This window comes from Bombina bombina, chromosome 5 (genome assembly GCF_027579735.1).
Source record: "Bombina bombina isolate aBomBom1 chromosome 5, aBomBom1.pri, whole genome shotgun sequence".
NCBI classification, from domain to species: Eukaryota; Metazoa; Chordata; class Amphibia; order Anura; family Bombinatoridae; genus Bombina; species Bombina bombina.
Window position 1 is genome coordinate 289,693,713 of NC_069503.1, and position 25,891 is coordinate 289,719,603.

At 38.4% G+C, this 25,891-nt stretch overlaps 1 protein-coding gene across 1 annotated transcript in view; it reads left to right on the forward strand.

Annotated features, from left to right (window-relative positions):
* The window catches only part of ANKIB1 (ankyrin repeat and IBR domain containing 1), a 575,165-nt gene that overhangs the window by 363,517 nt on the left and 185,757 nt on the right, over nt 1-25,891 (forward strand). Inside the window, exon 6 of the mRNA XM_053714029.1 lies at nt 22,086-22,294. Within this exon, the coding sequence (XP_053570004.1) occupies nt 22,086-22,294 (209 nt within the window). The remainder of the gene's footprint in view (nt 1-22,085; nt 22,295-25,891) is intronic.

The window sequence follows — 25,891 nt, forward strand, 5'->3', positions numbered from 1 at the left end:
CCCAAAATAAAAAAATGCCCTACCCTATTCTAAATTAAAAAAGTTCAAAGCTCTTTTACCTTACCAGCCCTTAAAAGGACCTTTTGTGGGGCATGCCCCAAGAAATTCAGCTCTTTCGCCTGTAAAAAAACCCATACAATACCCCCCCAACATTACAACCCACCACCCACATACCCCTAATCTAACCCAAACCCCCCTTAAATAAACCTAACACTAAGCCCCTGAAGATCTTCCTACCTTATCTTCACCTCGCCAGGTATCACCGATCGGTCCTGGCTCCGATATCTTCATCCAACCCAAGCGGGGGCTGGCGATCCATAATCCTGCGGCTGAAGAGGTCCAGAAGAGGCTCCAAAGTCTTCATCCTATCCGGGAAGAAGAGGCGATCCAGACCGGCAACCATCTTGATCCAAGCGGCATCTTCTATCTTCATCCGATGAGGAACGGCTCCATCATGAAGACCTCCAGCACGGATCAATCTTCTTCCGACGACGTCCAACTGAAGAATGACGGTTCCTTTAAGGGACGTCATCCACGATGGCGTCCCTCGAATTCCGATTGGCTGATAGGATTCTATCAGCCAATCGGAATTAAGGTAGGAAAATTCTGATTGGCTGATGGAATCAGCCAATCAGAATCAAGTTCAATCCGATTGGCTGATCCGATCAGCCAATCAGATTGAGCTTGCATTCTATTGGCTGTTCCAATCAGCCAATAGAATGCCGCTTGGATCAAGATGGTTGCCGGTCTGGATCGCCTCTTCTTCCCGGATAGGATGAAGACTTTGGAGCCTCTTCTGGACCTCTTCAGCCGCAGGATTATGGATGTCTAGCCCCCGCTTAGGTTGGATGAAGATTTTGGAGCCAGGACCGATCGGTGATACCCGGCGAGGTGAAGATAAGGTAGGAAGATCTTCAGGGGCTTAGTGTTAGGTTTATTTAAGGGGGGTTTGGGTTAGATTAGGGGTATGTGGGTGGTGGGTTGTAATGTTGGGGGGGGTATTGTATGTTTTTTTTTTACAGGCAAAAGAGCTGAATTCTTTGGGGCATGCCCCACAAAAGGTCCTTTTAAGGGCTGGTAAGGTAAAAGAGCTTTGAACTTTTTTAATTTAGAATAGGGTAGGGCATTTTTTTATTTTGGGGGGCTTTGTTATTTTATTAGGGGGCTTAGAGTAGGTGTAATTAGTTTAAAATTGCTGTAATATTTTTCTGATGTTTGTAAATATTTTTTTATTTTTTGTAACGTAGTTCTTTTTTATTTTTTGTACTTTAGTTAGTTTATTTCATTGTATTTATTTGTAGATATTGTATTTAATTAATGTATTGATAGTGTAGTGTTAGGTTTAATTGTAATTTAGGTTAGGATTTATTTTACAGGTAATTTTGTAATTATTTTAACTATTTTAGCTATTAAATAGTTCTTAACTATTTAATAGCTATTGCACCTGGTTAAAATAAATACAAAGTTACCTGTAAAATAAATATAAATCCTAAAATAGCTATAATATAATTATAATTTATATTGTAGCAATATTAGGGTTTATTTTACAGGTAAGTATTTAGCTTTAAATAGGAATAATTTATTTAATAAGAGCTAATTTATTTCGTTAGATTTAAATTATATTTAACTTAGGGGGGTGTTAGTGTTAGGGTTAGACTTAGCTTTAGGGGTTAATCCATTTATTACAGTAGCGGCGAGATTCGGTCGGCAGATTAGGGGTTAATAATTTAAGTTAGGTGTCGGCGATGTTAGGGAGGGCAGATTAGGGGTTAATACTATTTATTATAGGGTTATTGAGGCGGGAGTGAGGCGGATTAGGTGTTAATAACTTTATTATAGTAGCGGTGCGGTCCGCTCGGCAGATTAGGGGTTAATAAGTGTAGGCAGGTGGAGGCGACGTTGAGGGGGGCAGATTAGGGGTTAATAAATATAATATAGGGGTCGGCGGTGTTAGGGGCAGCAGATTAGGGGTACATAGCTATAATGTAGGTGGCGGTGGTGTACGGAGCGGCAGATTAGGGGTTAATAATAATATGCAGGGGGCGGCAGAATAGGGGTTAATAAATATAATATAGGGGTCGGCGGTGTTAGGGGCAGCAGATTAGGGGTACATAGGGATAACGTAGTTGGCGGCAGTGTACGGAGCGGAAGATTAGGGGTTAAAAAATTAAAATATAGTGGCGGCGATGTGGGGGGACCTCGGTTTAGGGGTACATAGGTAGTTTATGGGTGTTAGTGTACTTTAGAGCACAGTAGTTAAGAGCTTTATAAACCGGCGTTAGCCCAGAAAGCTCTTAACTACTGACTTTTTCTGCGGCTGGAGTTTTGTCGTTAGATTTCTAACGCTCACTTCAGCCACGACTCTAAATACCGGCGTTAGGAAGATCCCATTGAAAAGATAGGATACTCAATTGACGTAAGGGGATCTGCGGTATGGAAAAGTCGCGGCTGGAAAGTGAGCGTTAGACCCTTTCCTGACTGACTCCAAATACCGGCGGTAGCCCAAAACCAGCGTTAGGAGCCTCTAACGCTGGTTTTCACGGCTACCGCCCAACTCTAAATCTAGGCCTAAGTTTCTAACGATTATGAAAAATTGCTGTGGGGTCATTCCATGTGAAATCAATACTTTTTTTTTATTTGCCTCAGAATTTTTTATTTTTCTGAAAATTGGGTAGTACTTTATATCACCCTACTTGAGCAAAATCCTACATTTTTAGATTTAAAAAAAAACCCCTGAGATATAGGTAATTACTGTATATAGGTAATTACTAGCATAAAGTTGATTTTTTTCGGCGCATTTTTGTATTGTCTATATTTTTTTCTATAAGAGCTATAGAGTTTCACATGGTGTCTTTGGAAAGCTCATTACCTGTTTTTTTTTTTTCATTAAATATTTTTTTATTGAGGTAATGAGTAATAATAACAAAAGAGAAAATATGTCCAGGAACGGATCAGAATTAATAAGAGCAATCATACAATTCTCATACAGACAATAAACTTGAGCTAAAACATTAAGGTACCAGTATTGCAATTATAATCGCCATGTCTAAACCGCAGTAGTGCTATATACTTACGAATGAGAGCTTTTATTATACAATATAGCAAGTTTAATAGTAAGAGAGTAGCTACTGACATGGGCTATAACACTATGTCTGAAATTTTGATCATAAAGTGTATGCGATATAGGGTTAACAATAAAAGAAACTAGTGTATGGCAAGTATGGGTGACTGGAACATATAACAATGAAACTTAGTTTTTTAACCATTGACTTAGCAAAGATAAGAATGGTCCCCGAATTGCAGTGGATACCATAGAATAGTTTATCTATTCGAAGCAAATTGGGGCAAAATGGGGGGCTAGCATCATTGTTTTTTGGGAAAGGGAAATTCAGCGGGCGTGAGCCGCTCTAGATGAGAAAAAAGGGAGGGAGGGGGCTGAGCCAGTTAGGGTGTCTGTCAGGTAGAACTTTTGGGTCTCTAGATAATTTGGGTGTAGGACGAGTACATGTAACTCCAAACAAAGTTATGTATAAGGGAGAAAAACTTATATATATTTTGGTCTCTTTCATTATAGATAATATACAATAACAGTATGGAGTAGGCTAAGGCGTTACCTGAAGCAAAGATAGCTGAACGGTTAGGAATAAATGGAGGCTTATATGGGGCAAGTTTAAAAGTGCAAGGCCTCTCAATGGTAGGTGGTTCTGATAATACTAGAGAGGATAATAAGGCGTCTTTGTGGTGTCTGAGATACCTGGGCTAGCAGATCCAGTTTATGGTATCTTATGGGGTTAAGCCAAATAGGAGGGATGTCCACATATGAATGTGATATATAAAAATATAAGGGATGTTCTGTCGTCTCGAACAAACCTATAATCCTAAATGGACCCAACAGATAGACCTTTCCTGCTATCTGTATTACATATAACAAGGTATCAAAAGGATGGGCTAGTTGGTATTGACCTGAATCACCACATTGGATCTTCGCTAACTCTAGTTAAACTGAAACTTTTGAGCAGGAGTAAACCTAATACTGTACTCATGGTAAGAGGATGTATGGTACTGAGAGGTTTGTGTCTTAGAACATATAAAAACTGGCATACTATCATTATGGCTAATCGCGAGAAGGTAGTCATTAATAACACATTTGCACACTGTGTTGCTATAAAATGAAGCGGTCCTGAGTGCTATAGATAACTTTGCAATAAGTCAGAAGGACAGTTAGCCCTGGTGTCCGCTAAATACATAACATTTGTATCATAGCACTGTTAAATATTGTCATACCCCTACATACATAGTAGAGTCCCTTGTACAGTAGAGGGAGTATAATATAAGTAGAACTCTGTAGAAAGATCAGACAGATAGTTAGCCCTGAAGTCCGCTAAATTACATAACATTTTTGTCTTAGTACCGTTCAGTATGAACATGTCCCTACCTACTTAGTAGAGTCCCGGGTACAGTAGGGAAAATAGAATAGTTAATAGAAGGAGGGATATCATGTGTAAGGATTCAGCCTGGTATCTAAAAGCTAAACTGAGGTCTCAGAGTCACTGCCATGGAATGATCTCTACATATGTGGTCTATGCAGTGCAAACAATAATATAGCTATATGAAGACTTGTAAACCTAATTGGTTATGAGTAAGAGAGTATATTTGACTAGAGATGAGAAGTAGTAACACGCTATGGGGTATTTATAGTAATAGAGTCTCGAATATGCTTGACCCCAGGTTACTATTGAGAAAGCTATAGACTAACATTATGGTGGTATGTGTGACTAGATAGAGTGGGTTACATAGAGTTAGTGAAATAGGGTCTACTGATAATGCATATGGTGAGGGAAGCTTACTTTCAGTATTTGTGGCTGCAGCTTGTTAGTGAGTAAGTTCTTATGTCAAGCATGTCTTAGAGACCAAATCTTAAGGGGTTGCGTTAAACTGTTGTAGTTCACTCTCAGGTCCTAGATGTAGGTGATATGAGATGAGAACATTATTTCAATTAAAGGAATACATGAAGTATGATGCCCAAGGAAGGGGAAGAGAAGAAATCATGAGGACAAAAAAGAGAGACTCATTTACATTATTGTGTAGTAAAGCAGTTTCTTAAGGTTAGGTATTCTATTGCCCAAAAATATGTACAAGAACCTCAAAATGGGGGGCAAACAAAGTGAATGAGAAACAAACATTATAACTGGAGTGGCCAAACAGAAAGATAAAAGTCCTGGATAAAATGTTTGTCTTGGTGGACTAGGCAGCCTGATAGATGCAAACCTATATGTTCCCCCATCTCAGCCTACACCGATTTTGCCTCTGGCTTTGCAAAGAATCCAGCAGGAGCAGTGTATATTTTGGCCTATATAAGAGATCATGAGGCATCAGGGCTCCGGTATGGATAGGTGGCCCACCGGGTTCCAGATGTCTGCTATGTCCATCGTTAGAATTCTGTAGCCAAACTTGTAGTAGCCAGTCTTCTGTGACTCCTTCTCTAAAAGAGACCGGTACGTCCTATGCAATGTTCTGCAGTGGGATAGAGCTACAGCCTGTAGCCCAGAAATGGGTGTAGTAAATGTCCAGAAAGTACTGGGCTGGCCTTAAATTTGCTGCAACACTGAGAACTCCCGTGTAGATGCAAGAATCCTGTGCTTCAGAGGTAGAGGTGTGGGCAGCGGAGAGTTGAACCGGATGAGGTCTATCTGACAGCTGTAACTCGCGAATAGATGGATCAACATTCAAAGATTGGACCTTCCGAACCGCTGGAAGTAGTCGGGTCTTGCTCGCATACCTCCATGTGCTTGTGCTATAGTGAGCTGCAGTCTCTCTCTTCTGCACTCTCACCATCGTACTAGCGGGACTTTCACAGTCAGCTTGGAGGGAATCCTCTTGTCTTAAAATCCAGTCTGCTTCAATATTGCTGAGTGCCGAGGGCTTAGTAGATGATGTAGGAGAGAGCAAGTCGCCATCTTGAAGATTGCAAGGAAGATCGTGTGTGCGGTGACATTCAGAGAAACAGCGTGAGAGCTGGGTAAAGTGATTGTCCATTTTGTCACTCAAGCTTTTTATAAATAGAAGTAGTGCGGCCTCCATGTCTCCTCTATAGAACCCTGCAGTAGTTGGTAGAGGGGGGAGGTGGGAAATGCTTCAGTGCCTTTGCGGTTACTGCGTTGCCTGTGTGCCGAAGATCCACGCCAAATGACTCCTGGTTGCAGGGAGTGTAGGCCCTGAGTAGTAATGTCAGTTTCGGATGCAATTACTGTCCCTCAGCTTGTAATGTCCTTTCTAGATGTGGTCAATAGGCTTTGTTAGCTTCAAATGTAGATTTTAGGGTAAAATATTTGACGTTTTGTCACTTTTCTAAGGTTTCTATCACGGAGCTCTAATATTGTGTGGCCATACTCGTCAGCGGTTGGTTCCGCCCCTACCTGTTATTTTTAATGTTATATTTAAGTTCTGTGATTTGTTGAGCCTTTGTAATTATGGCTGCTATTTTCTACATATTTAGGCCTTCAAAATTCAGTGGAGTAGTGCTAGTAATACTCTTAGGATTACCACCCAGCCGGTATTTTACAACACACAGAGTATTTTTAAGGCTCAGGTCAAAGTTCAAAATGAAGAATAAATATAGAAATAAAGATTATAACAGGAGGAAACTTCTTCTCATTGTGTTAGAATCTAATTGTAAGTCTATGATTATTTAAATGGATAGTAAACCCACATTTTTTCTTTCATGATTTGGATAGAGCATGTAATTTTAAGCAACTTTCTAATTTACTCCTATTATCAATTTTTCTTCCTTTTCTTGTTATATTTATTTGAAAAGGCAGGAATGAAAGCTTTGGAGTCGGCCTATTTTTTGTTAAGTACCCTGAATAGGGCTTGCTGATTGGTGCCTGCATTTAGCCATCCAATCAGCAAGCGCAACCCAGGTTTTGAACTTAAAATGGGCCGGCTCCAAACCTTTTATTCCTGCTTTTTCAAATAAAGATAGCAAGAGAAAGAAGCAAAATTGATAATAGAAGTAAATTAGAAAGCTGCTTAAAATTGCATGCTCTATCCGAATCATGAAAGAAAAAATTTGGGTTTAGTATCCCTTTAATATCGGTCCTAGCAGCTTTAGTTTACGGTATAATTATTTATGCACATTTATGCTAATGAGCATGGATGATTTTTTTTTTCAGATAAGTTGGCAACCCTAGGTACTCTCCCATGGGTATCATGTGTGGAAGAAAAATCAGCATGTAATACTCATACATTCAGTGGTAAAAAAACAAACAAAAAAAATCCTACAAATTATAAAATTTTAAGAATATGCTTTGTCAATGTGAGAAGAATTTTAAAAATCCAAAATATATTGAATTAGGTAGCTCTCTATATATGCTTTTGGAGGGGGGATTGCATTGTTACTCCACATGGTACAAAAGTTTATAGGGCTTAGAATTTGACAAATATGTTGATGGATTTAGTTAACAGCAGACCATGTAAACATTGTACATCTGAATGCAGATTTGAACTGGTTGCACAATGCTTGCATTACCCGTTGAGGCATGTAATTTGCTGGTTTGAACTTGTTAAAGCTTTACAGTATAGTCTGGAGAGTAGACTGGCTCTCTCATAAAATGCACCAAAATGTTAAACTCATGCTTGTGGCTATATAAACAAAACTTGAGTTTGTTAGGTAAATAATGAAACGTTAATGATGTCCAACTGTCATTGAACAGGTTTGTGAAGTCATCATGGATAAAAAAATATAAAATCTACAAAGAAGTTAAATATGGTTATTAACAGACAGATTTCACTTTGTAGAACTTGTCATTTCATTTGAAGATTTTGTGGATGAACTGTTAGAAAAATTTGAGGACTTAAAGCTTCATCATCACATCTCAAAAAAACTATTTGAATATTTAAATGCATAAAAAACATAATTTATGCTTACCTGATAAATTTGTTTCTCTTGTAGTGTATCCAGTCCACGGATCATCCATTACTTATGGGATATTAACTCCTCCCCAACAGGAAGTGCAAGAGGATTCACCCAGCAGAGCTGCTATATAGCTCCTCCCCTAACTGCCATTACCAGTCATTCGACCGAAAACATGCAGAGAAAGGAAAACCATAGGGTGCAGTGGTGACTGTAGTTTAATGGAAAAATTACCTGCCTTAAAGTGACAGGGCGGGCCGTGGACTGGATACACTACAAGAGAAATAAATTTATCAGGTAAGCATAAATTATGTTTTCTCTTGTTAAGTGTATCCAGTCCACGGATCATCCATTACTTATGGGATACCAATACCAAAGCTAAAGTACACGGATGACGGGAGGGACAGGCAGGCTCTTTATACGGAAGGAACCACTGCCTGAAGAACCTTTCTCCCAAAAACAGCCTCCGAAGAAGCAAAAGTGTCAAATTTGTAAAATTTGGAAAAAGTATGAAGAGAAGACCAAGTTGCAGCCTTGCAAATCTGTTCAACAGAAGCCTCATTCTTAAAGGCCCAAGTGGAAGCCACAGCTCTAGTAGAATGTGCTGTAATTCTTTCAGGAGGCTGCTGTCCAGCAGTCTCATAGGCTGACCGTATTATGCTACGAAGCCAAAAGGAGAGAGAGGTAGCCGAAGCTTTTTGACCTCTCCTCTGACCAGAATAAACGACAAACAGGGAAGACGTTTGTCGAAAATCCTTAGTTGCCTTAGATTGTGTAGCAGACGTTCCTTTTTCGAAGAAGGATTAGGACACAAAGATGGAACCACAATCTCTTGATTGATATTCCTGTTAGTGACCACCTTAGGTAGGAACCCAGGTTTAGTACGCAGAACTACCTTGTCTGAATGAAAAATCAGATAAGGAGAATCACAATGTAAGGCAGATAACTCAGAGACTCTTCGAGCCGAGGAAATCGCCATTAAAAACAGAACTTTCCAAGATAACAACTTGATATCAATGGAATGAAGGGGTTCAAACGGAACCCCCTGTAAAACATTAAGAACTAAGTTCAAACTCCATGGTGGAGCAACAGTTTTAAACACAGGCTTGATCCTAGCTAAAGCCTGACAAAAAGCTTGAACGTCCGGAACTTCTGACAGACGTTTGTGTAAAAGAATGGACAGAGCTGAAATCTGTCCCTTTAAGGAACTAGCGGATAAACCCTTTTCTAAACCTTCTTGTAGAAAAGACAATATCCTCGGAATCCTAACCTTACTCCATGAGTAACTCTTGGATTCGCACCAATATAAGTATTTGCGCCATATCTTATGGTAAATCTTTCTGGTAACAGGCTTCCTAGCCTGTATTAAGGTATCAATAACTGACTCAGAAAAACCACGTTTTGATAAAATCAAGCGTTCAATTTCCAAGCAGTCAGCTTCAGAGAAATTAGATTTTGATGTTTGAAGGGACCCTGGATCAGAAGGTCCTGTTTCAGAGGTAGCGACCAAGGTGGACAGGATGACATGTCCACTAGATCTGCATACCAAGTCCTGCGTGGCCATGCAGGCGCTATTAGAATCGTTTGATTCTGGCAATCAATCGAGGAAGCATCGGGAAGGGTGGAAACACATAAGCCATCCCGAAGGTCCAAGGTGCTGTCAAAGCATCTATCAGAACCGCTCCCGGATCCCTGGATCTGGACCCGTAACGAGGAAGCTTGGCGTTCTGTCGAGACGCCATGAGATCTATCTCTGGTTTGCCCCAACGTCGAAGTATTTGGGCAAAGACCTCCGGATGAAGTTCCCACTCCCCCGGATGAAAAGTCTGACGACTTAAGAAATCCGCCTCCCAGTTCTCCACTCCCGGGATGTGGATTGCTGACAGGTGGCAAGAGTGAGACTCTGCCCAGCGAATTATCTTTGATACTTCGATCATTGCTAGGGAGCTTCTTGTCCCTCCCTGATGGTTGATGTAAGCTACAGTCGTGATGTTGTCCGACTGAAACCTGATGAACCCCCGAGTTGTTAACTGGGGCCAAGCCAGAAGGGCATTGAGAACTGCTCTCAATTCCAGAATGTTTATTGGTAGGAGACTCTCCTCCTGCTTCCATTGTCCCTGAGCCTTCAGAGAATTCCAGACAGCGCCCCAACCTAGTAGGCTGGCGTCTGTTGTTACAATTGTCCAGTCCGGCCTGCTGAATGGCATCCCCCTGGACAGATGTGGCCGAGAAAGCCACCATAGAAGAGAATTTCTGGTCTCTTGATCCAGATTCAGAGTAGGGGACAAGTCTGAGTAATCCTCATTCCACTGACTTAGCATGCACAAGCATGTAGGCGTGCAAAGGGGTACTATGTCCATTGCTGCTACCATTAAGCCGATCACCTCCATGCATTGAGCTACTGACGGGTGTTGAATGGAATGAAGGACACGGCATGCATTTTGAAGCTTTGTTAACCTGTCTTCTGTCAGGTAAATCTTCATTTCTACAGAATCTATAAGAGTCCCCAAGAAGGGAACTCTTGTGAGTGGAAAGAGAGAACTCTTCTTTTCGTTCACATTCCATCCATGCGACCTTAGAAATGCCAGTACTAACTCTGTATGAGACTTGGCAGTTTGAAAGCTTGAAGCTTGTATCAGAATGTCGTCTAGGTACGGAGCTACCGCAATTCCTCGCGGTCTTAGTACCGCCAGAAGAGCACCCAGAACCTTTGTGAAGATTCTCGGAGCCGTAGCCAATCCGAATGGAAGAGCTACAAACTGGTAATGCCTGTCTAGAAAGGCAAACCTTAGATACCGGTAATGATCTTTGTGAATCGGTATGTGAAGGTAAGCATCCTTTAAATCCACTGTGGTCATGTACTGACCCTTTTGGATCATGGGTAAAATTGTCCGAATAGTTTCCATTTTGAACGATGGAACTCTTAGGAATTTGTTTAGGATCTTTAAATCCAAGATTGGCCTGAAAGTTCCCTCTTTTTTGGGAACCACAAACAGATTTGAGTAAAACCCTTGTCCTTGTTCCGACCGCGGAACCGGATGGATCACTCCCATTAATAAAAGATCTTGTACGCAGCGTAGAAACGCCTCTTTCTTTATTTGGTTTGTTGACAACCTTGACAGATGAAATCTCCCTCTTGGGGGAGAGAATTTGAAGTCTAGAAGGTATCCCTGAGATATGATCTCTAACGCCCAGGGATCCTGGACATCTCTTGCCCAAGCCTGGGCGAAGAGAGAAAGTCTGCCCCCCACTAGATCCGTTCCCGGATCGGGGGCCCTCGATTCATGCTGTCTTAGGGGCAGCAGCAGGTTTCCTGGCCTGCTTGCCCTTGTTCCAGGACTGGTTAGGTCTCCAGCCTTGTCTGTAGCGAGCAACAGCTCCTTCCTGTTTTGGTGCAGAGGAAGTTGATACTGCTCCTGCTTTGAAATTACGAAAGGAACGAAAATTAGACTGTCTAGCCTTAGGTTTGGCTCTGTCTTGAGGCAGGGCATGGCCTTTACCTCCTGTAATGTCAGCGATAATTTCTTTCAACCCGGGCCCGAATAAGGTCTGCCCTTTGAAAGGTATATTAAGCAATTTAGATTTAGAAGTAACGTCAGCTGACCAGGATTTTAGCCACAGTGCTCTGCGTGCCTGAATGGCGAATCCGGAATTCTTAGCCGTAAGTTTAGTTAAATGTACTACGGCATCTGAAATAAATGAGTTAGCTAACTTAAGGGCTTTAAGCTTGTGTGTAAGCTCATCTAATGGAGCTGATTCAAGTGTCTCTTCCAGAGACTCAAACCAAAATGCTGCTGCAGCCGTGACAGGCGCAATGCATGCAAGAGGTTGCAATATAAAACCTTGTTGAACAAACATTTTCTTAAGGTAACCCTCTAACTTTTTATCCATTGGATCTGAAAAGGCACAGCTATCCTCCACCGGGATAGTGGTACGCTTAGCTAAAGTAGAAACTGCTCCCTCCACCTTAGGGACCGTTTGCCATAAGCCCCGTGTGGTGGCGTCTATTGGAAACATCTTTCTAAATATCGGAGGGGGTGAGAACGGCACACCGGGTCTATCCCACTCCTTAGTAACAATTTCAGTAAGTCTCTTAGGTATAGGAAAAACGTCAGTACTCGCCGGTACCGCAAAATATTTATCCAACCTACACATTTTCTCTGGTATTGCAACTGTGTTATAATCATTCAGAGCCGCTAACACCTCCCCTAGTAATACACAGAGGTTTTCCAGCTTAAATTTAAAATTTGAAATATCTGAATCCAGTTTGTTTGGATCAGAACCGTCACCCGCAGAATGAAGCTCTCCGTCCTCATGTTCTGCAAATTGTGACGCAGTGTCTGACATGGCCCTAATATTATCAGCGCACTCTGTTCTCACCCCAGAGTGATCACGCTTACCTCTTAGTTCTGGTAATTTAGCCAAAACTTCAGTCATAACAGTAGCCATATCCTGTAATGTGATTTGTAATGGCCGCCCAGATGTACTCGGCGCTACAATATCACGTACCTCCCGAGCGGGAGATGCAGGTACTGACACGTGAGGCGAGTTAGTCGGCATAACTCTCCCCTCGTTGTTTGGTGAAATATGTTCAATTTGTACAGATTGACTTTTATTTAAAGTAGCATCAATACAGTTAGTACATAAATTTCTATTGGGCTCCACTTTGGCTTTAGCACATATAGCACAGATATCTTCCTCTGAATCAGACATGTTTAACACACTAGCAAATAAACTAGCAACTTGGAAATACTTTTCAAGTAATTTACTATAATATGAAAACGTACTGTGCCTATAAGAAGCACAGAAAAAGTTATGACAGTTGAAAATTAATAAACTGAAAAGTTATAGCATCAAATCTTTGTAAAAAACACAATTTTAGCCAAGGATTGCTCCCATTAGCAAAGGATAACTAACCCTGATAGCAGAAATAAACGTTTTTTTATCACAGTCAACTACAATCTCACAGCTCTGCTGTGAGTGATTACCTCCCTCAAAACAAGTTTTGAAGACCCCTGAGTTCTGTAGAGATGAACCGGATCATGCAGGGAAGACAATAAACTTCTGACTGAATTTTTTGATGCGTAGCAAAAGCGCCAAAAAAGGCCCCTCCCCCTCACACATAACAGTGAGAGAGATCAGTAAACTGTCATAAAATTAAATAAAACGACTGCCAAGTGGAAAAAAATAGTGCCCAAAACATTTTTTCACCCAGTACCTCAGAAAATTAAACGATTTTACATGCCAGCAAAAAACGTTTAACATTAATAAATTGAGTGTTATTAAAAAGCCTGTTGCTAGTCCCTGCAAATTAGGCTAAAGTTTTATGCATACAGTATAATTCCAGTGAAGTGCCATTCCCCAGAATACTGAAGTGTAAAATATACATACATGACAGCCTGATACCAGTTGCTGCTACTGCATTTAAGGCTGAGTTTACATTATATCGGTATGGCAGAATTTTCTCATCAATTCCATTGTCAGAAAATAATAAGCTGCTACATACCTCTTTGCAGATTAATCTGCCCGCTGTCCCCTGATCTGAAGTTTACCTCTCCTCAGATGGCCGAGAAACAGCAATATGATCTTAACTACTCCGTCTAAAATCATAGAAAAACTCAGGTAGATTCTTCTTCAAATTCTACCAGAGAAGGAATAACACACTCCGGTGCTATTATAAAATAACAAACTTTTGATTGAAGGTATGAAACTAAGTATAATCACCACAGTCCTCTCACACATCCTATCTATTCGTTGGGTGCAAGAGAATGACTGGTAATGGCAGTTAGGGGAGGAGCTATATAGCAGCTCTGCTGGGTGAATCCTCTTGCACTTCCTGTTGGGGAGGAGTTAATATCCCATAAGTAATGGATGATCCGTGGACTGGATACACTTAACAAGAGAAAGAAAACCTAAAAAAAACCTAAAAAAAAAAACCTAAAAAAAAAAACTATTGGTGGCAAAAGCAAGTCTGCAGGGTACCGTAAACAATTACATTGTAACTCTTTTAGAAATGATTATTGTAGATCAAATATCAAATTAATTACCTTTTGCTGTTCTACAGAAACCAAAGAGGAAGCTGAGAAATTTCTTCAGCCTCAATTTGTCAAATCCATTGCAATTGATCAAACTAGATAATTCTATAGTTTATATCAGTAGAAAGTTTTAGATTTGAAGTTTGGCAGATATCCCAATCTATGGACTTCAAAATAGTGCCCATCACCAATGAACCGCTCCCTGTTCTACTAAAGAAAAACGAAGATGTGTGTTGTGTGCACAATAATAAATGGTGGCTGTGCTCAAGATGGATGAAGAGTTCAGCATAAAATTATTCCACCCCCATGGCCAAGGATCTTCCTTCAAGTTGTCAACAAAGGACACAGTGTGGTGGATACAAGAGCACACACACATCCTCAGAACTCTATCCCCAGTGGAGCTCACAACAGCTACAGGGCGAACACATAATATTAGTACAGAACTTGTTTCAGTTGTTCTGCAAGAAACCTGGTTCTTTAACATTACTTAAAAAAATCAAGATTTAATACTTAACGTTACTAAATTATAATGAATAATAAACTGTGTACATTGGTTCTCATTTCACCGTATTCTAAACCCTATAACGTTTGTACTAGTTGGAGTTCCAACACTATTTTTTTTCCTTATAAGGGTGTTATGTGCTAGTGCTAGGGAAGCGCAAACTAGTTCTCACTTTATTACTGGAAAAGGGAAAATCACTCAAAATACAGTATAATAATAATAATAGTGTTTATTATGAACTTATTGCAATAACATAAATCAGTATTCAGTTCATAAATGTATTAAACCACAATGGTTACACTAAGTAGTGATTAACTATAAACACACTACTTATCTTCAGATTCTGGATAAGGCATTAATAGAGTACAGTGGCAAACAGCAGGCATGTGACCACGACAAAACAGGAGTCATTAGGAATTCAGTAGAAAACAGGTAGAAAAATTCTGCAGGTGCTTTATGAAACTTCTCTCCAAAATGTTACTTACAGACTCTTCTGTCCCCTTCTAGGCAATTCTAATACTTAAACCTTCAGTTTAGAAGGTTAGTCTAACATTATGTCAATCATATTATTTTATTTAGCAAGCGTTTTAGCAAAATAAGAGTGTTTCTCATAACAAGCAAATGTTCTCATATCTAACTTCAGGTTAGTGCCTAGCACTATCATTCACTGGAGTTTCATATCACCCTCTTTCTAGATAAGAACATTTGTTTCAGCAGAGACCAGGAAAGCAGAGTGAAAACAAATGTAACTTATTTCTTAATAGCAAACAAGTCTTAACGGCGTATATCTGTATATGTATATATATATATATATATATATGTGTGTGTGTGTATATATATATATATATATATACTGTATATATACAGTACATACGTTGTGTGAGAAACTGCTAATTGTCTATCCCCTTACAAAGGGTATATAAAGAGCTATCTAATTCAGTATATTTTGGATTTTTAAAATTGGTCCCACATATTTGGCCCTGAAAAAGCATAGTTTTCAATTTTTGAGATTTCCAGGATTTTTTTATTAACACTGAAGGAGTGAGGTTAACAAGCTAATTTTTTTCAACACATACTATCCGATAAGTAACCCAGGAAAAAAATCAAGTTGTTACTAACAGTCCATTGTATTTTTTAGCTAGATGATTTTTTTTTCACACTAGGTACATTGTTATAGTTCAAATTACTGCCACTTTAAGAGTGGGCAAAGGAGAGAGGGTTTTTTTGTGAGTGATATGTTGATTTGAGTTAACTGATGCTTGTTATCATGATCCCTTCCCAAGCAATCTTTTTAAAGCTATTTTAAATAAAAAAAGGCATTCTATTAATTGCAATTATTATACATACTATTTAGTCTGTCATGGAAGATTCTGTAACAATTAGTAGTCAATGTTGATAAATGTTATTAATAAGTATTCATGATGGCTGCTGGCGCTTTTACAGCCATCTGTCTTTGGAGACTTCATATTGCGAGCAGATGGCATAACATGTCAAATGTTGTGCCAAACCAAGTCAAATCGTGCTCGCAGTTGATTATATTATTGTCATTTCCTGGCACAAAGCATCAGTTCTATTACTTTCTGAGAGGGTATTTTTGAGAAAGCGAGTGGTTGGTCAGGCTTCACTATGTCTTGTCTGGCAAATAAAATAGTTAGAAACTTCAACTACATAAAGGAACAGTAAACACATTGAGATTTGTATATAAAATGTATAATATGTATATTGAAACAACTTATATATTTTCATTATTTATTTTGGCCCCTTTCCATGTAATTTAGCTCTGGAAATTGACTCATTTTTAATTCTCATAACTTGAAATACCTCCTGCTGACTTCTCATGGCTGACTCTGTTACATATCTGTCCTTAATTGGCTTTAACTAATAACAACTCTAAATAAACACATTTTATAGTAACTGTATGACTGTGGCTAGCCTGGTAGTCTGTGGACTAAAGCCGATATAGGCTCCTCCAAATAAGGCAAATGGTGGGTGCAGTTTGGCTATTGAAAAATAATGCAGGAAATGATGTTAACTTGGCTGATATGTTATTCTATAGCAGCACAATAGAAATGTGTTTACTGTACCTTTAAATTGAGAACAATTCTGCTCTTATGTCCTAAATTAATAAGTAAACTTGTATCTAGGAAAGAAAGAGGCGCACATGTGTGTATCGATATCGGCAAGGTGTGCACAAACTGGTGATATTCTTTACACAGGGTACTCACAATACGTCTAAGCACACCAGTGTGCTTGTGGAAGCAGGCTGGTAATCAGAGCTGACCAGCTGGCTCACTCCGGTACTGCAACTCTCCTCGATATAGCAAGGTTCTGGTAGTGGCTTGCTTGAAAATTAAGCTTTCTGGAGACAGGTTCCGTGATGTAATATACACTTTTATTTAGAGGTGTCACATATACACCTTAAAACATCCAGATATAAAAAGAAGCAAGGTTTAAAACAGTATGTACAGATTGCTCTCCTGGCCGTTTCATCAGGCATACTAAACAAATTTAAAAACCGGCTTTTTATTGCCGCCACTACCAAACATTTCTAACAAACACATCTCTAATCTGGGTGTGTACTTGATTGGCCTATAGTATTAGCGTATTTTAACAACAAAGTATACACCTCCTTATTGCCACATATGTTTTATACATCAAAAGAGCAAGATCGCTGTTGAGACCAATAGCGCTCATCTGATGGGTCTGTGGGTGTGCCTCCTCCGGTGTTGATAGTTACACTAATCTATTTCAGGGTGCCGTGTGTGAGCAAAACTGGCTCCTAGAGAATCCACAATACTAATGTGTTTTAAAATACTAATGTATTTAGAAATACAAGTTATGTTATTCACGATTCCTTGCTCGCAATATTTGTGCCTAAATGAACTCCTCATACAATGCAAGTCACAATCATATAATAATGACAGTAAAAATATATATGAAAAAATTATAATAATTAATAAGAACAAGTGGAGTACTATTCCTTGTAAAAGGAATAAATAACTAATTTAATGAAAATAATAATAAAAGGTGATTCCTTAACCCTTGTGTTAGTGATATATTCTATATCTCTCATCATAATGTGATTATAAAGTTAAAAAGCTATTGTGTATTCAAAATTATATGTGCTAAAATTGTTACAAACTAGTAATTATGTGTAAATTTATACTAAAATTATGTAGCTATTACAGTATATGTACTGATACAAACTAGTAGTGTGATGTGTGAATTTCTATTCAATCGTCACCATACTTATGAATGTTAACCTAATGGTACTGTATAAAAATAGAGTGGGGAGGGGGGTGATATAACTCTAAGTGAACTACTGTGTATGCTAATATTTATTCCTTGGAGATCACATTGTAAAACTTCATATTCGAACCTCATATTCAAACTGTTTTAAGGAAAGTGATGGACATTTATCGCTGGAAGTTGAATACACGCAATTAATGAGGTTCCCCGTTCCATTCTTTTTTGTTATTGATGTTGGGCATTGTTTGTAATTTATCATTTGTTACCCACACCAACCCATATAGCGCCCTCTGGTAAACTTAGGTTTGTTTGTATAATAAGTAAACTTAGTGCTTATAAATTATTATTATTATTATTGGTTATTTGCAGAGCGCCAACAGATTCCACAGCAACAAAGAATTGTATAGGTTCCTGGTCATTGTACTGAAACTGTAAACTCTCAGACTGTAAAGATTATTATTTGGCTGGGGGGTACATACATATATTTAGTTTCTAAATTTGGTGTTTTGGAAGGTGCAGTGGCTCAGCATGAGGTGCTTCCTTCAGTGGCAGACAGAGCTCATTACTTGTACCTGCGTACACTGAGTTCTCCATTAGTGTTTATAATCATCCTTAAAGGGACATAAAACAAGTTGGGGTAGAAACAAAATATAATATGTACTTTAATTACTTTACCTGCAAATTTATACTACAGTTCCTCACTATTAACCCTTTCTTTTTAGTTTTTGAATTGTAAAGCTCTAACGGAATTTGGCGGCGCTATACAAATAAATGATAATAATAATAATAACTCCCCCCACACATTTCCTTCTATGGCTGTATCTATATCTATTGTGTTTTGGTAGAATGCAAAAGTTAATAGAGATTATCTGCTGGTGCATGCCTAGAACCTGTGAACTTAGTTGAAATAAGGGGGGTGGAGTTGGCTGCTCCAGGCAGCTTGGCTATGTAATTCATTTTGCTTATCTTTGAAAATTATTTTAAAATACTTACCAGCAATTTTGAAAAACAATTTATGCAAACTATTTTTTAATTAATTAGCCCTTTTAGGATATGCACAGATCTCAACCTGTTTTATGTCCCTTTAAAGCGACATCAAAGTCAAATTTAACTTTCATAATTCAGATAGAATATGCAATTTTAAACATCTTTTCAATTTACTTCTGTTATCAAATTAGCTTAATTCTCTTGCTATCCTTTGTTGAAGAGTAAATCCATGTAGGCTCATAAGAGGTCAGGAGCATGCACATGATTTTAGTACTCTACAGCAGCAGTGTTTTGTAACATTGTCTGTAGCAGTGGTATATACATAGTTTACTAAAGACACGTGCACTCTCCCGAGCTCTTATGAGTCTATCTAGATTTTCATGCTCTATTTAAATCACAAAACTTTGATTTTGACTGTACAGTCCCTTTAAAGGCATTTTACTCAACAGAGTTTTCCATGATAAATAGTTGGAAACAAAAAGTTTAATGAAGTATATCTTGATTTTCTTTATTTAAAACTAAGTTCGACTCAGCGTAACTGCTTTGTGTGAGCATTTCCTTTCTCCTCTCCCTTCTTTCATTGACATGGTAAAAAAAAACAGCTTATCGGAATCATCAGTGCTGAGTTCGCCTTGAGGTTTTAAGGTTTTGCCATAATCTCACAGGATTTCACTGGGATTTTGTTAGATTTCAGAGTAAACTTTCTTTGAACTGAGGAGGAAAAGAAAGTGGCTACTTATTATGCGCATTCTGTCAGGCAGGTATAAGGGGAGACTACAGGAGACACCAGGGGTGGATGTTGCTTTGTAATTAAAAGGTTGACTATTATTTATCTTTAAATTACTTTAAGATGCTCGGATTGAGGCATAGCTAGGTTTATGTGATGTTGTTTCCACTTCATTTTTGCTGTAGCATCATGTAAAATATATAAACACCAGACATTTTTCACTTTTTAAAATGTGTTATTTAAACTGACTTTTCAGTAGTGACTCACATTCCATGTATTTAGTGATCGTTAGAGCAGACTAAACTTCACATGACCTCACAGTAAATGAATTAACCAAATCTTTATGGAAACAAGTTATAATCAATTAGTGCAAATGCTGTATCCTAGGTTTTGAAAATGCTGCAAACTGCCTAAATCGGCTATTGGATTTGCAGCATTCACAGGTTACAGAATGTGCTTTATGACCTCTCTAGGGAGCGTGGGACAAGCACAATTTTACACAAAAGGTAGACATGGCGCTTTTAAAAAGATTAATAACTAATTTTCCAGGGATTTTTGCCCTTATGGAATCTGGAACTCACATTGCTGTATTTCTTTTGATAATTCTGAATCGTTGTGTTTATAAGATCTTTCCTCCACCTATCTGTTTAATTAGTTAGGCTGCTACAGCAGAGCATGATTTTAGATACAATCTTTTTATCCCTCTCATAGGAGACCCCTGCTGTGCTAAATTTCTAGGATAATCAACCAAACATTTATAACTGAGCTAACTGCCTAAATGTGTTCTTGCCTGTCAACTGGTTCTTGGTGCACACAGCTGAGACTTCCACGCCTGCTACTGTTGCAATTGCATGAAATTAACACTTTAGCGATATTATTACAGAAATTGTAATGTGAATGGATAGCATGCTGTGATTAGATTTCCCTTGCTGTCTTTTCCTATTTTCTTCCTAGAACTATTTTTTTTCTTATTGGAAGAGTTTGGAACAACAGCTGTGTGCTGGAAAATTGGGCAGAAAGTGCAGAACTGATTGCTTTGCACTTTCTGCTTCATTTACAGCCCATCATTATGTGGTGCTATGATCAGGCTATGTTCATCAGAGCTGCAGTGCTAGGGAAGGAATACTTGACTAATATAGTAAACTAGCTGCTGACTACTATGGTTTATCAGAAGGCACTTGCATGGATCTAAAACAATTTAAGGGGATTTAGATAGATCACGCAATTTTAAACTGATAACACAGTAAGGGTACTGCACCGGACATTTAAAGACCAGCCCCAGGCGAATGTGTCCTGGGCTGTTATTGCTATCATATGACTTTCCTTTTGTAATATGAGAGCAATAATAGAAGGGCTAGGGATTTAACTTGAGCGATGTTAGCGCACAATAGTGCTAGAACATAGTATATTATATGCTTTTTATAAGTAGAATTGGCTATTTTATCCAACACCAGATCATTTTTATTACATCTCAGAAGTCATTTAGCCCCTGAAGAGTTGCGCTTGGAGTTGCTTATGTGGCCTATGGTCAGATGTGTGATGGGGCAGATTTATATGTTGTGAAATATTGACCAATAAAATTGTAATTGGTGATTTTTTTATTTATTTTTTTGAGTTTATTATAACATGTAACTGTTCTTTCAAAGTCCCCCTAACTTTATTAATATGCTATACTAATATGCATAATTTGCAGAAAATATGTGATTATTTTTAAAGGGACTTTCCGACATTTCATTTTTGTAAGGTTCATTTGCCTATAAACTGTTCAATCATTTTAAACATCCTTCTGCAGTTCTCAGATCATGTATAGTCATTTTTTATGCATATGTACTATGTATCATCTTGATTGACAAGTATGTCCATGATATGTTTGCACCAATCGAGATGTTTATGCTCCCAGACTGTGAGTGTACGGAAGGTGCTATTATCATGTTAAAATAAATTGCCGTTTGCAGCTTTTTACTGACATTTATAGCCAGAAATCCAGGCTAAAGGTATCCTAACAAGACTACAGAGGTTCGTTTGTGAACACACATAAGAGGAAATGTATATACATTTTTGTCAATGTGTTCAGAGGCGCAAGTTTAAATTAAAACTTTTTGTATGAAGGAAACCTAATTTAAAATGTTCACAAAGCTAGTGTGGCTGATTACCACATAATCTACCTTTTTGTCAATCAGTTAAGTCACAATTCTACATACAAAATTGACAGGGTAAGGGACTGTATGTCATTCTCTAAGGTGAGGTGGAAACAAGTACAGATATGGTGGTGTTGATAGAAAGTCATTTGTTTTGGTAAGAACCTAGCAGCTTAAATGTTATTAAAAAAAAGAAGCATTGGCCTTGAGACACATTACCCTATTCTCACACTTATGCTAAAAATAAAGCCTCAAAATGAAATTATAATTATATATTCTTTACTATTAATTACATTGATTAATTTAACTCTGTATACTTCTCACATTTACAAAATGAAGTACTAATACACATGTTTATTTTAGGAGATGTGTGGAAAATGCTTTTTCATGATGTCTGTTTTCCTCTCAGTGGTTCTGATGGCTATACAAAAACCCTTTAATAGGCTGCATGTTGCCCTCACACAATAGTTCAAGCACCCTGATCTTAGTGATTTTCTTGATACTGCAGTAAGAGTGTGTTGCACTTTTTTCACAGACTGGGACAGGGAGAAGCTACTTGAAGCTTGGATGTTCAGTCCTGAGAATTGCTGCCAACGTTCTGGTGTGCAGATGCCAACCCCACCCCCTAGCGGATACAATGCCTGGGACACTCTTCCCTCCCCGCGTACCCCACGCACCACACGCTCCTCCGTCACCTCTCCTGATGAAATCAGTCTTTCACCTGGGGACATAGACACACCACTGGTAGGTGCAACGTCATGTTTGATTGTTTGTTATATTGTTTGTTTGTTTTCCCCTTAAGGCAATGGTAAATTTTTTTAAAAAATGATCTTGGCCAACACCAAATTTGTGTACTTTGTTATAAACGAAAGCAGGTGACCAATTCCTTATACATACAGGTCACCAAAAACTTATATACATAAAGACGTTGATATGCACATAGATATCTTCAGAAAGAGCACAAAACTGGGCCTGTTGTGGAGGAGAGTAGTATTCTGTATGTTTTAAGTGAGTAGGAACTAATATGGAGGAATTGGGATCCAGAAAAAGTGTTTTGCCAACCCAGGTTTTAATAGGATTTTAAGTAACTGAGTGTGTGGAAATCAGTAAATAAATATTTATCTGTTAATAAAAGCCTGCTGAGTGGAAATAAAAAGTATAATTAGATGTTTCACATCAGTAATATGCACCTTAATTTATTATTTCATACACTGTTTACTCATAAGCAATGCGGTTTAACCCACTACTAGATGTTTAAAGTTTAGTTTGTTTTTTAATAAAAGTCTTAAAAATGCATGTTGCACAGATAGATAGATAGATACATTTTTTGCAGAATAGTCACTGCTGTTGCCAGATTTCTACTTTTTTAATCTAATTTAAATTGCTCATTGCCCTTAGACCTTAGGCTGGACCCACATTGCAGTCTAGCATAAGGCACAAAGAGAACTAACACTCGAGTGAGCCCAAAATCAAATAAAAAAATATTTATTGCATCACATTTAAAAAATACATGCTACAGCATGAACAGGGTCACCACAAAACAATCTTCTGGCGCATTTCGCGCCCCCTAGTGGGCTTACTCATAGACTATTGGTATGTTGTTGTTGCACCTATTTATATTAAAACAAAGTTAACCCCTAAGGGTCCCTTAAAGGAACTATAAATAAAAACAACAAATTAATGGAAAATGGCTCTTGCTGGTATAGTCTTAATACACTAACAGACTGTCCAGAACACTATAGGCATTGCAATAAAATAGAATGATTTGAAGGAGATTTGAAACCAGGTAACATATACATTTGCACAATATGGAAATAAGGTAAGCAAATAAAACACCTAAATACACAACTAGTCTCAATATAGGCATGAACCTTAACTATTAATGTTCCAACCCCTTTTAATCTATATGTGTCATATGTTTTTCATTTCTAAGACCCTTGCCACAAATGATATGCATATGTAATAAATGTATGTATATAGTTCTAGCCATCAATTAAATAACTGATGTCCCATTCTTTGTTCATACCATTGGGAATATGTGTTTTAGGGCTCCATGTACTAAGCCGTCAATTCATCCGTCATTTTAGACGCGGATAAACTCGCCGTTACTCGCCACGGGCGAAATGGTGTCCGCTGTCACTATGTACTAATAATCCCCCAATAAATAGACAAGTCTAGCCCGCCGCGAGCAGTGGCGGATTATTGATAAATTTGACGCCTCGCTCGCCGCGACTAAGCTGATGTACTTAACTTTCAGTTGAATTGTCTGGCCAATTATTAACACGTGACATGCAAGGTGTCACGAACATCATAGTAGTCGCGGGAATAGAATTTTGCTCCTATAAAAGTTCAACTTATCTAAACAACTTTATTATTGTTCAAAATTTTTTGAAGAGTGATAACAGAGCGTTATTTTTGTAATATTTATTTACAATTTGGATATGGCTTCATCTGGATCTGATAATATATAAATATTAATATAAAAATAATTATAAAGATTGACAACTATACAATACAAATTTAAAATATAGATTACTCTTTAATTACAGTCAACAAATTTGGCGCAATTTATGTACATGGAAATGAGAGACAAATTAGACGCCAGTTATGCTGTACAATGCTGATATTACTGCCTTTTATTGGCGTCTAGATTGACTTTCCTATTGTTTTGTACCTTGCCCGCCACCTAAAAGGTGGCGAGGCAAAAATAACGAGGTGGGAGCGGAAATTGTAGTGAGCGGACAAATAGATTTTTTAGTACATTCGTTTTTGGCGAGTTGGTGGTCAAATGTGTCTAATTACAGTGAAAAATGGAGAGGTAGCGAGGTTTGGCGGATAAGTACGCTCGCAATTTTAAAGATGCGAGTTTGAACATAGTTGACGACTTTGTACATATCAGTTTGCGAGTTTTGACGCGAGATTTGTTGCGGGTAGCTCGCTGACTGCTTAGTACATGGAGCCCTATTTAATATCAAGTATATTTCCTTTCTTTTCTAAAATCTTATACCTATTGCCTCCTCTAGGGGGTACTGTTGCTACATCAATTATTTGAAATGTTATTTTGGCTGTATTGGTGAAGTGGAAATTGTTAAAATGATAGTATGACTGTATGATCTATGTTGTAATTTTTATTGTAAAAAGAAGGAAGTAGGAGTCCAGTATCCAGTAAGACCGTCTTACAGTCCAATATCTCGCTCACTGTATCTAGTTGCCACTTAAACCCAATATAGCTCCAGTCAGCATACAAACACAATCAGACCCTGAGCTCAGTGTCAGTCACATAAGTACAAAGGCCAATATCATACCTCCGTCCATCCGGGTAATACCTCCAGTATTCCAATACAGCCCCTCAGGTATGTAGAGACCTTCTTTGGCCACCAAGCAAGCACAGCATATAATGCTTCTGGCGTCTCACAACCTCATGGCTTGCAAATCCGGCTTACAACATGTTACCCACGGTGTCCGCCGTTAGTGAGGTGACAGTCCGGGGGAGGAGTTGAAAGCAGAGCGGGTACCGACTCACAGTGAACAAAGTGCAGAGTCAAGCAGTCTGGTGTTCTGTAATATTTCCCTACCTTGTTACGTTGTCCTACTTACGTAACACGTATGGCCAAGCCTACATCTAGATAGAGAACTTTCATATCCGCCATATTTTTTTTAAAAGGAGGCTGATGTTTAAATAGTGATCGTATTCTGTATACTTTTCCTATCACCTTATATTTCGCTGTTTTGAGTGCAGATCTCGCTCAAAGATAAATAATTAAAACATAAACACCAAATATATAACAGCCAAATATCACATCCGATCAATATTTTAAGACATCGGCCTCCATTTCAAACAAAAATGGCGGATATGAAAGTGCTCTATTTGGCCGAACGCGTTACGTAGGTAGTATAACGTAACACAGTAGGCAAATATAACAGAACATTGGCTGGTAATGAAAGATCCAAGAACAAAATGCTAGGACTTGCTCAATAAAATACAAAGCTTTATTCCATCAAGTTAAAAATTCCAGGAGGAAACACCTAGAAAGGCTATGAATACGGCGCAAAGTCGAAAAGCGTATGCCAGTCGGTGCTACACCCTCTTAATTTGCTTGCATTTCCTCCTGGAATTTTTAACTTGATGGAATAAAGTTTTGTATTTTATTGAGCAAGTCCTTGCCTTTCGTTCTTGTCATTTTTAATGTCCCTAACATGATTCTAGCCTCCCTGGTTGTTTTCCCAATGTATTGCATAGAATATAGATTACATGTAAGAAGATATACTACAAACTTTGTACTACAATTGGCATAAAGTTTGATATGATAGTTAATATTATCTACATTACAAGAGAACATA